Genomic DNA, 12,803 nt, shown 5'->3' with positions numbered 1-12,803 from the left:
CACTGATGGTCAGTGCTCAATGACCGGTTTGAGCCCTTTGAGGGACGATGTCATTCATGTTAGTCTGGTCTGTAAAACTTCGTCTTCTCCTCCACTGGTGCCTGCCAGGATCACAGATACAACAAGATACTGTGTCAGAAATTCAATCTAACCCTCACTGGGGTGGGAAATGGCTAACATTGCTCTTGTGTATTTCTGGAATGTTCATTTCGATCTGTAAGGATCACAGAGAGATACTGTGGCAGGAGGAGTTCAATGACATTGATCCTGTGTGTTTTTTGTTGTTGTTTCTGATTTGATCTGGTCAGATTTCCCACTCTCTTCAATAAAGACCGCACTGGGGGAAAAAAAAAACATTGTTCCTGTGTGTTGTTTTTGATCTGCTCTTTTTGCTCTGCTGTTGTTGTAGCCAAGTTCTGTGGGGACCCTGGTGTGCCTGCCTATGGCTCCAGAGAGGGCCTCAGCTTCATCTATCAGTCAGAGGTGTCGTTCAGCTGTAGCGTCCCCTATATCCCGGTGGGCTCCACTACACGCTTGTGCCAGGCCGACGGCTCCTGGAGCGGATTCCAGCCTCGCTGTATAGGTAAGCATCTACTCTGTGTGTGTGTGTGTGTGTGTGTGTGTGTGTGTGTGTGTGTGTGTGTGTGTGTGTGTGTGTGTGTGTGTGTGTGTGTGTGCTTCTCTTTATTCCTGGGGAGTTCATCTTTCCAGCTCTATTTGCCTTAAAGCACAGCTTGTAGTATTTAATAACGTCAAACAACAATGTTCTCCCTCTGACACATAGGCTATACCCAGGCCACCCTACTTATACCATGGATGCGTCTCAAATGAAACGTCCTTTTCCCTATATAGTGCACTACTTTTGACCAGAGCCCTATGAGCCCAGATCAAACACAGTACACTATATGGGTGCCAATGTGATACACTGCACAAACCTCGACACATCTCTTATTGATGAGATCATTACAAAAAAGGCAGGGCCATTCCTTTTAAAGGGAGAGTGTGTATCACAGGAGAAGAGCCTGTGAAATGGCTGTAGGGGATTCTGTTCCATCAGGGGAACACGTTAGTGACATTCTCCTGGCCCTATCCTTCAGACCTGGCTGGTGTCATTGTCTAGCTTAACGGAAGTTTCTATTTTCAGTGCTGTAACGTAGGACATTATTTTCATGAAGAGTAAGGAATTTGGGAGACTGAACAAACGCACCAAAAATAGGACACAACAAACTAAAACTTGTTTGCCTTGTTTTTAATTTTGCTAGATGGACATGTCAACTCAATATAGTTGTTTTAACTACCTGGTAAGAGTGCTTTGGTGTTTTTTAACCTCCAATTCCTTTGTTAAAGCTACAGGCCTGGGAAAACCGAAGAACACCTTATCATATCAACTGTTATTACTATCCCAGAGCACCTTATCATATCAACTGTTATTACTGTCCCAGAGCACCTTATCATATCAACTGTTATTACTGTCCCAGAGCACCTTATCATATCAACTGTTATTACTGTCCCAGAGCACCTTATCATATCAACTGTTATTACTGTCCCAGAGCATATAGATTCTATACTGTTATTACTATCCCAGAGCATATAGATTCTATACTGTTATTACTGTCCCAGAGCATATAGATTTTATACTGTTATTACTGTCCCAGAGCATATAGATTCTATACTGTTATTACTACCCCAGAGCATATAGATTCTATACTGTTATTACTGTCCCAGAGCATATAGATTTTATACTGTTATTACTGTCCCAGAGCATATAGATTCTATACTGTTATTACTGCCCCAGAGGATATAGATTCTATACTGTTATTAATATCCCAGAGCATATAGATTCTATACTGTTATTACTGCCCCAGAGGATATATATTTTATTCTGTTATTACTGTCCCAGAGCATATAGATTCTATACTTCTGCTTTCACCTTAATTAGTGCTCATTGTCTGGTCTGGAAAACCAGGGCTGTACTGTACATGAGTCTGTCTTCCTGAAGAGTCTGGGATTGCGTCCCAAATGGAACCCTATTCTATATGGGTCCTGGTCAAAAGTAGTGCACTACTTCTGGCCAAAATCTATCCAGGTGAGATGAGCTCTTTTTTTGTATGGATGTCTATGAGAGTGTTTAATTACGTGAGGTTTATTTGATCTGATTGAAGTTAGGCTGTTAGAAATGTAGTGATACTTGGAAGCATTCCGGCAAGGTGTATCTGCACCCTCATTGGCTAGAATGGTCCCACCTTATCTTGCCTATCTTCAATCATGTATATCCATTGTTAGAGCAGCCACTCAGCTATCTTCTCAATATAACAGATAATCTTTGACTATATAGAGAATGGGGTGTCATTAATATAATAGATCATCTTTGACTATAGAGAGAATAGGGTGCTATTAATATAATAGATAATCTTTGACTATAGAGAGAATAGGGTGCTATTAATATAATAGATCATCTTTGACTATAGAGAGAATTGGGTGCCATTTGTGACAGAACCTGGCAGTATAGTAGCTGGTTAAATAATTCAACACTTAACGCAGAGAAATAACCAGTAGAGGTTTGAACATCTCCTAACGCAGAGAAATAACCAGTAGAGGTTTGAACATCTCCTAACGCAGAGAAATAACCAGTAGAGGTTTGAACATCTCCTAACGCAGAGAAATAACCAGTAGAGGTTTGAACATCTCCTAACGCAGAGAAATAACCAGTAGAGGTTTGAACATCTCCTAACGCAGAGAAATAACCAGTAGGGGTTTGAACATCTTCTAACGCAGAGAAATAACCAGTAGGGGTTTGAACATCTCCTGACGCAGAGAAATAACCAGTAGGGGTTTGAACATCTCCTGACGCAGAGAAATAACCAGTAGGGGTTTGAACATCTCCTGACGCAGAGAAATAACCTTCTCAAAATATCTCAGATCCCTTTATAGTGAGAAAGGCAGCAGCATCCATGTGATGACTCAGAGAGTTGTGTTGGGTATTGATCCAAGGGCCTTTTTAAAGAACCAACCACACAATCTGGATAGATTTAGGGCCAGTTTCCCAGACACTTTTAAGTCTAAGGCTAAATATGTCAGCTTATGTTCAATTGAAATTGTCAAATGGAATTTGTACCAAATGGCAGCTTATTCTGTATTTCCACTGAGTGTACAAAAAATTAAGAACACCTGCTCTTTCCATGACATAGACTAACCAGGTGAATCCAGGTGAAAGCTATGATCCCTTATATTGATGTCACTTGTTAAATCGACTTCAATCAGTGTAGATGGAAAGGAGGAGACAGGTTGAGGAAGGATTTTTAAGCCTTGAGACAATTGAGACATGGATTGTGTATGTGTGCCATTGAGGGTGAATAAGAAAGACAAAATATTTAAGTGCCTTTGAACGGGGTATGGTAGTAGGTGCCAGGCACACTGTTTGTGTCAAGAACTGCAATGATGCTGGGTTTTTCATGCTCAACAGTTTCACATGTGTATCAAGAATGGTCCACCACCCAAAGGAGATCCAGCCAACTTGATACAACTGTGGGAAGCATTGGAGTCTATGGAATGCTTTAGACACCTTTTAGAGTCCATTACCTGACGAATTGAGGAGGGGGAGGGGGGGGGGTGTGTAACTCAATATTTGGAAGGGGTTCTTACTGCTTTGTATACTCAGTGTAGTACATTTCATTTGACTAGAGCTCTATGGACCTTGGTCAAAAATAGTGCACCATAAAGGGAATAGGGTGCCATTTGGGACTCTGACGTAATCTGTGTCCGGAAAACCGGCCCCTAGGCTTCATAGTCACACATACATACTGTATGTGTTTAATACCCTCCCTTTCCTGTCATCCAAACTAGAGGTCGACCGATTATGATTTTTCAACTCCGATACCAATTATTGGAGGACCAAAAAAGCCGATGCCGATTAATCGGCCAATTTTTTTTTATTTATATTTTTTTATTTGTAATAATGACAATTACAACAATACAGAATGAACACTTATTTTAACTTAATAACATCAATAAAATCTATTTAACCTCAAATAAATAATGAAACATGTTCAATTTGGTTTAAATAATGCAAAAACAAAGTGTTGGAGAAGAAAGTAAAAGTGCAATATGTGCCATGTAAGAAAGCTAACGTTTCAGTTCCTTGCTCAGAACATGAGAACATATGAAAGCTGGTGGCTCCTTTTAACATGAGTCTTCAATATTCCCAGGTAAGAAGTTTTAGGTTGTAGTTATTATAGGAATTATAGGACTATTTCCCTCTATACCATTTGTATATCATTAACCTTTGTTCTTATAGGCACTTTAGTATTGCCAGTGTAACAGTATAGCTTCCGTCCCTCTCCTCGCTCCTCCCTGGGCTCGAACCAGGAACACAACAACAACAGCCAACCTCGAAGCAGCGTTACCCATGCAGAGCAAGGGAAACAACCACTCCAAGGCTCAGAGCGAGTGACGGTTGAAACGCTATTAACGCGCGCTAACTAGCTAGCCATTTCACTTCGGTCACACCAGTTGATAGGCTTGAAGTCATAAACAGCGCAATGCTTGACGCACAACAAAGAGCTGCTGGCAAAACGCACGAAAGTGCTGTTTGAATGAATGTTTACGGGCCTGCTTCTGCCTACCTCCGCTCAGTCAGATACTTAGATACTTATATGCTTGTATGCTCTGTCAGATTATATGCAACGTAGAACACGCTAGATAATATCTAGTAATATCATCAACCATGTGTAGTTAACTAGTGATTATGATTGATTGATTTTTATAAGATAAGTTTAATGCTAGCTAGCAACTTACCTTGGCTTACTGCATTCGCGTAACAGGCAGTCTCCTTGTGGAGTGCAACGAGAGAGAGGCAGGTCGTTATTGCGTTGGACTAGTTGACTGTAAAGGTTGCAAGTTTGGATCCCCCGAGCTGACAAGGTGAAAATCTGTCATTCTGCCCCTGAACAAGGCAGTTAACCCACCGTTCCTAGGCCGTCATTGAAAATAAGAATGTGATCTTAACTGACTTGCCTAGTTAAATAAAGGTGTAATATATATATATATATATATATAAAATACAGATTTCCGATTGTTATGAAAACTTGAAATCGGCCCCAATTAATCGGCCATTCCGATTAATCGGTCGACCTCTAATCCAAACCTTACCTGCTGTCTACATATCTGTGAACATATATCTATTGTCTGTCAGCCTCCTGAATACTGACCTTATCTGGTTAAGCTCCAGATCCCTGAAGGAGACATTCAGTAGAACTCCTCACATCAATATGACTAAACGGTCTTAATTTCACTAATTGAATATTCAAGTCATTGGCACACTTGTGACTGGATTATTAGACCATTAGCATCAAATCAATTGTTATCTATTTAAATACAATGGATAGTTCAATCAAATGATAAAATTACATATTGGTTTCCTTTCCCTGTAAGCAGTCTATGGACAAGGTATGACAGAAATCCATGCTTTGGTTTGGTTTCCGTGCACTGTTTCCACACACTAACATTTTAGCATTTGTGGCACAAATGGAAATGTGCCAGAGAAACTAAACCAAGTCATGGATTGCTGTCATTCCTTGTCCATAGACTGCTTACAGGGTAAGGAAACCGATATGTCATTTTGTAATTTGTAAACTACAGTGCCTTCAGAAACTAATCATACCCCTTGACGTATTCCACATTTTGTTGTGTTGCATCCTGAATTCAAAATGGATGAAATATAATACCCATCTACACACAATACTCCATAGTGACAAAGTGAAAACATGTCTTTAGAAATTTTATTGAAAATGAAATACAGAAATATCTAATGTATTCACACCCCTGAGTCAATACTTTGAAGCAGCTTTGGCCGCCATTGCAGCTGTGAGGCTTCCTTCTTTTCACTGTAAGGTTAGGTTAGTATTGTGGAATAATTACAATGTTGTTGATCCCATCCTCAGATTTCTCCTATCTCAGCCATTAAGCTCTGTTTTAAAGTCACCATTGGCCTCATGGTGAAATCCCTGAGATGTTTCCTTCCTCTCTGGCAACTGAGTTAGGAAGGACCACTATCTTTGTAGTGACTGGGTGTTACATCCAAAGTGTAATTAATAACTTCACCATGATATTCAGCATCTCCTTTTTTTACCCATCTACCAATAGGAGCCCTTCTTTGCGACGCATTGGAAAGCCTCCCTGGTCTTTGTGGTTGAATCGCTGTTTGAAATTCACTGCTCGACTGAGGGACAGATACAGATAATTGTATATGTGGGGTAAAGAGATGAAGTAGTCATTCAAAAATCATGTTTAACACTATTATTGCACACAGAGTGAGTCCATGCAACTTATTATGTGACTTCTTAAGCAAATTTTTACTCCTGAACTTATATAGGCTTGCCATAACAAAAGGGTTGAATACTTATTGAAGCAAGACAGTTCAGCTTTTAATGTTGTACTTTGTAAAAATGTAGAAAAACATAATTCCACTTTGACATGCTGTATTGTGTGTAGCCCAGGGACAAAAATCAATCAAATGTATTTATAAAGCCCTTTTTACATCAGCCGATGTCACAAAGTGCTATACAGAAACCCAACCTAAAACCCCAAAAGGCAAGCAATGCAGATGTAGAAGCACGGTGGCTAGGAAAAACTCTCTAGAAAGGCAGGAACCTAGGAAGAAACCTAGAGAAGAACCAGGCTCTTAGGGGGTGGCCAGTCCTCTTCTGGCTGTACCGGTTGGAGACTATAACAGTACATGGCCAAGATGTTCAAACGTTCATAGATGACCAGCAGGGTCAAATAATAATAATCACAGTGGTTGTAGAGGGTGCAACAGGTCAGCACCTCAGGAGTAAATGTCAGGTGGCTTTTCATAGCTGATGTGCGGTAGAGAGAGAGAGTCGAAAACAGCAGTTCCGGGACAAGGTAGCATGTCTGGACTGGGGACAGAAAGGAGTCATCAGGCCAGGTAGTCCTGTGGCATGCTCCTAGGGCTCAGGTCCTCCGAGAGAAAGAGAGTGAGAGAGAGAGAATTAGAGGAAGCATACTTAAATTGACACAGGACACCGGATAAGACAGGATAAATACTCCAGATATAACAGACTGACCCTAGCCCCCCGACACATAAATATTGGAGGCTGAGACAGGAGGGGTCGGGAGACACTGTGGCCCCGTTCAACAATACCCCCAGACTGGGCCTGCCAGGCAGGATATAACCCCACCCACCTTGCCAAAGCACAGCCCCCACACCAGTAGAGGGATATCTTCAACCATCATCTTACTACCCTGAGACAAGGCCGAGTATAGCCCACGAAAGATCTCCCCCACGGCACGAACATGTACATTTAATCCATTTTAAATTCAGGCTGTAACACAACAAAATGTGGAATGAGTCAAATAATAGAGGTGTGATTAATTGACGTGTCACAACACAGCAATATGTGAACACTGATTGACCTATAGGGGTGTCATGCTGAAATGCGGTAAATGTTGGGGCTGGCCTCCCGAGTGGCGCAGTGGTCTAAGGCACTGCACCACAGTGCTAGCTGTGCCACTAGAGATTCTGGGTTCAAGTCCAAGTCCAGGCTCTGTTGCATGCCGGACGTGACCGGGAGACCCATGGGGCTGTGCACAATTGGCCCAGAGTTTGGCCGGCAGAGATGTCCTTGATCCATCGCGCACTAGCAGCTCCTGTGGCGGGTCGGGCGCAGTGCACGGTCGCCAGGTGCACGGTGTTTCCTCCTGCACATTGGTGTGGATTGCTTCCGGGTTAAGTGGGCATTGTGTCAAGAAGCAAGTGCGGCTTGGATGGGTTGTGTTTCGGAGGACGCACGGCTCTCGACCTTCGCCTCTCCATATGGGAGTTGAAGCGTTGAGACAAGACTGTAACTACCAATTGGATACCACGAAAACGGGGTAAAAAAAATAAGAAAGAAATTGAAGAAAAGAAAAAAAACATTTTTGGGCTAGTTTTAAGACTAGCTAATTAACTGATTAACATGGTCGGTGACATGGCATTGTCAAATTAGTTGTCATAAGCTGTTCATAAGCTGTCACGACTATTTATGTCATCTGTTATGGCACTGTTATGAACATGTTATGTAGCCCTTATGACAGAGATTTCAAAATAATGGTTAACTGTTATCCTATTGAAACTGCATTCTTATGACATTCCAACAGTTACCTGCAGATCATCATGCCTATAACTTATAAGACATTGACAAAGGAGTCTCATATAATGTTACTATATCATACAATGAAACACATATTGTTTGAGTACACGTATCCACACAGACATGATAGGATAAATACTGTCTTCAGAAATATGTAGGCTAGTGTTTATGAAAAGGCCATATATTCCAAGACGGACCTCTCAGGATGATGAGAATTGCTTGGGATCAGATTTGCCTATTCTGAGTGTGTGTGGAGTGAATGGGGAGGTGTGGGGCGTTATTAATATGCGTGTGACTGAGTCTGAGTGTGTGGGTCTGTAGAGGGGGGGGGGGGGTGTATATGTCATTGAACCAAAATGAGGGACGTGCAGACAGGCCTCGTTTGACACAGACACAAACTACGGTTTTCCCTCGATCATGTTTAGTTCACACAAACATTTCCCCCAGACTGCATTTCTGTTTGATTATGTTGTCATCCAGTAGAGGAGGAAGCTGCGATGGTGTAAATTATGGCACGTTGCTGTGTGGGTTAACTAGGCTGGCTGTGGTGGTAGTGTGTGCTGCTGTCATTTTCTGAGGCTGCATTTAATCCAGGTCTATGCGTCAAGCCGAGGATGTCCTCTACATCCTAATGATGCTGCTTCCCTCCACACAGCCACACAGCTGGGCCTGACGCTGCTGCAACGCTGCCGTAACACTGCCCCCTGCTGGGTCTTCTGCCTAGCCTATTAAAGACTATCTTGCTGTCTGGTTGTTATGTGACTACAGTGCCACTGCTGCGCTTACGTAAACACACTCGGGAAGAATTGAATTTCTGAGCCACCTTCATAAGCGCTCACGTATGCACACAAACACACACATAACTCAGTTGTAGGCTGGGTATCACTGCAGTAAGCTATGTTGAATCATTATGGGAACTATAGCTGTTCATGTGGCTGTGACTGTGTCCCAAATGCCTCCCTTTTTAGTCCACTACTTTGGACCAGAGTCCTATGGACACTGGTCGAACAGTGCACTATAAAGGGAATTGGGTTCCATTTGTGAGGCAGACTGTAAGTCTCAAGTGCCTGCATAGGCTGGACCCCCAGTGATACTGTCTACAGGTATATAGTCTATAGGTCTCTAAGATAATGTTATACAAATGTTCCTTTCTCTTGTTCTCCTTAGAACCGACCCGTACTACCTGTGAGAACCCAGGGACACCTCGCTATGGTTCTCTGAACAGAACCTATGGCTTCAAGGTAAGGAGATAAAGTCCCACACTCAAAATCTTTGGTTTGCGTCCAAAATAGCATCCTATTCCATATGTAGTGCACTACTTTTGACCAGGGGCCTCACCCTATTCCATATGTAGTGCACTACTTTTGACCAGGGGCCTCACCCTATTCCATATGTAGTGCACTACTTTTGACCAGGGGCCTCACCCCATTCCATATGTAGTGCACTACTTTTGACCAGGTGCCTCACCCTATTCCATATGTAGTGCACTACTTTTGATCAGGGGCCTCACCCTATTCCATATGTAGTGCACTACTTTTGACCAGGGGCCTCACCCTATTCCATATGTAGTGCACTACTTTTGACCAGAGCCCAAAGGGACTATATTGGAATTTGGTTCCATTTGGGACTCTGCCATGACCATATGACACTCAGATTGCATGTTGAAGATACTCTGTTAATGTACTGTCTGTGAATGTGTTGTGTAGGAAGTCCTGAAGTCCTCAAGTGTTAGCGATACTTCAAGGCTCTTATTCACGCACTAAGCTCATGTGGTAAAAAAAAAATATATATATATATATACTTTTTTTTTCTCATACCTTCTGGACAAGTCCTTGTTACACTATGAAAATACATAATATCCCAAGAATTATAAATCGTGATTGAATGGCAAGACATTGGTTTAGAGACAATGCTCTAGCCTGACAAAGTTACTTTACGTACCTTTCTCATTGGGACATTTTCCTTGGCTAATGATATGCAAATGAGGCAATGAATATGTTCATTACTTGTATGCAAATTCCCTCTGGCATTTGACTTCTTTAAATTTCAGATCTCTGTATGTAATGTCTGAGCCGAGACAATCATTACTGTGAGGCTGATGGTGTCAATGACGATGATATCATGTCAATCATGGTCCCAAAAATTTTAATTTTAGCCATTTAGCAGACACTCTTATCCAGAGTGACTTAAAGTTAGTTAGTTAATTCATCTTTAGATAGCTAGGGGGGACAACCACATATCATCACTAAGCTAAAGACCCTGGGATTAAACACCTCCCTCTGCAACTGGATCCTGGACTTCCGAACAGGCCGCCCCGAGGTGGTGAGGATAGGCAACAACACATCCGCCACAATGACCCACAACACGGGGGCCCCTCAGGGGGTGTGATGAGTCCCTTCCTGTACTCCCTGTTCATTCATTAAGTTTGCAGATGACAAGACGGTGGTAGGCCTTATCACTGATGACGATGAGATGGCCAACAGGGAGGAGGCCAGAGACCTGGCGGTGTGGTGCTAGGACAACAACCTCTCCCTCAACCTCTCCCTCAAGACAAAGGATCTTTGACTACAGAAAACGGAGGGCCAAGCACATCCTCGTCCACAGGGCAGGTCAAGCACTTCAAGTTCCTCGGTATCCACATCACTAAGGAATTATCATAGTCCACACACACCAACACAGTCGTGAAGAGGGTATGACCATGCCTCTTCCCCCTCAGGAGGCTGAAAGGATTTGGCATGGGCAGTCAGATCCTCAAAACCTTTTACAGCTAAGCTCCCTGCCATCCAGGACCTCTATACCAGGCGATGTCAGAGGGAGGCCCTAAAAATTGTCAAAGACTCTAGCCACACAAGTCATAGACTGTTCTCTCTGCTACCGCACAGCAAGTGATGCTGATGCACAAAGTCTTTGAACACTCTTTGAAGAGGTAGGGTTTCAGATGTTTTTGGAAGATTGGCATGGTCTCTTCTCTCCTAGCTTCAGGAGTGTGCGGAGGAGCAGGGTGATATGGGAAAACTTGGGAAAGTTGAACACCAGGCAAGCTGCAGCATTCTGGATAAGTTGCAGGGGTTTGAGCCCAGCCAACAGCGAGTTGCAGTACTCCAGACAGAAGATAAGTGCCTGGATTAGGACCTACACCGCTTCCTGTGTGAAGTATGGTCATACTCTACTGATGTTTTAGAGCATGGACCTGCAGTCACTGCTTTGATGTTTGCAGAGAATGACAGGGGTGTTGCCCAGGTTCACGCCAAGGTACTTTGCACTCTGGGATGGAGAGTCTTGGAGCGGGAAAGTCTTCCCTGGTAGGAAGAGCAGCTACATCTTGTCAAGGTTGAGTTTGAAGTGGTGGGCCGACATCTAAGCAGAGATATGTGTTGCCATTTGGGTGTCACAAGGGGAAGGAGAAAAGCAGTGTCATCCACATAGCAATGTTAGCAGACACCGTGTGAGGATATAATGGAGCCGAGTGACTTGGTGTATAGAGAGAAGAGGAGAGGGCCTAGAACTAAGCCCTGGGGTACACCAGTGGTGAGAGTATGTGGTACAGACACAGATCCTCTCCACGTCACCTGGTAGGAGCAGCATACCATTTAGGATGCTATCCAAGAGTGTTCAGAGCCTGAGACTCCCAGTCCTGAGGGGGTAGACAGGAGGATCTGATGGTTCACGTGGCGAAGGCAACAGATAGATCTATGAGGATGAGAACATTTTTGCTCAGCTGCCCGCAGCCCTGTTCTGTAAACTCTCAGTGAGTCCCTCAGCCACGGAGCAGAAGAGGAGGGCCGAGCCATCCAGGAGGAAAGGAGACAGTGATAGTCAAAGGATGAGGAAAGGGAGGAGAGTAGGGTCGAAGTGGCAGAATCAGGAGGGAGAATAATTTAGCAGAAGGGAGAGATGATAGGATAGAAGAGGAGTAGTGGGAGAGAGAGTGACGATTGCGTCAGACATAAAAGGAAACAAAGTAGTGATCAGAGACCTGGAGGGGGGTTGCAGTGAGATTAGTAGGTGAGCAACCTCTCGTAAAGGTGAGGCCAAGCGTATGGCCTGCCTTGTGAGTGGGAGGGGACTGGGAAAAGGTGAGGTCAAGCGTATGGCCTGCCTTGTGAGTGGGAAAGGACTGGGAAAAGGTGAGGTCAAGCGAATGGCCTGCCTTGTGAGTGGGGAAGGACTGGGAAAAGGTGAGGTTAAGAGTATAGCCTGCCTTGTGAGTGGGGAAGGACTGGGAAAAGGTGAGGTTAAGAGTATATATCCAAAATGTCCATTTATTTGGCGCGTTTGATCCAGAAAAAAACAGCTTCCAATTTGCTTAATGTCACTACAAAATATCTCAAAAGTTACCTGTAAACTTTGCCAAAACATTTCAAACTACTTTTGTAATACAACTTTAGGTATTTTTCAACATCAATAATCGATCAAATTGAAGACGGGTCTATCTGTGTTCAATACAGGAAGACAACAAACCAACGCTACTTTTCAAGTCTTGAGCAACTCTCAACAGTGTTACCCAGTTCCTAGATAACCCCAACCAAATTCCAAAGACTGGTGACATCCAGTGGAAGCGGTAGGAACTGCAAACAAGTGCCTAAGAAATATTGTTTCCCAATGAGAACTCACTGAACAGACAGAGACCTAAAAAAAAAAAATCTGAATGGT

General features: G+C 43.2%; 1 protein-coding gene across 1 annotated transcript in view; it reads left to right on the top strand.

The window, feature by feature from the left end:
- The window catches only part of LOC139373820 (CUB and sushi domain-containing protein 3-like), a 740,037-nt gene that overhangs the window by 702,905 nt on the left and 24,329 nt on the right, over nt 1-12,803 (top strand). The window contains exons 61-62 of the mRNA XM_071114860.1: nt 410-583; nt 9,318-9,391. Of these exons, the coding sequence (XP_070970961.1) occupies nt 410-583; nt 9,318-9,391 (248 nt within the window). The remainder of the gene's footprint in view (nt 1-409; nt 584-9,317; nt 9,392-12,803) is intronic.

This window comes from Oncorhynchus clarkii, chromosome 18 (genome assembly GCF_045791955.1).
Source record: "Oncorhynchus clarkii lewisi isolate Uvic-CL-2024 chromosome 18, UVic_Ocla_1.0, whole genome shotgun sequence".
NCBI classification, from domain to species: domain Eukaryota; kingdom Metazoa; phylum Chordata; class Actinopteri; order Salmoniformes; family Salmonidae; genus Oncorhynchus; species Oncorhynchus clarkii.
The sequence above is the reverse complement of the archived record's forward strand: the minus strand, read 5'-3'. Positions and strand labels throughout refer to the sequence as shown.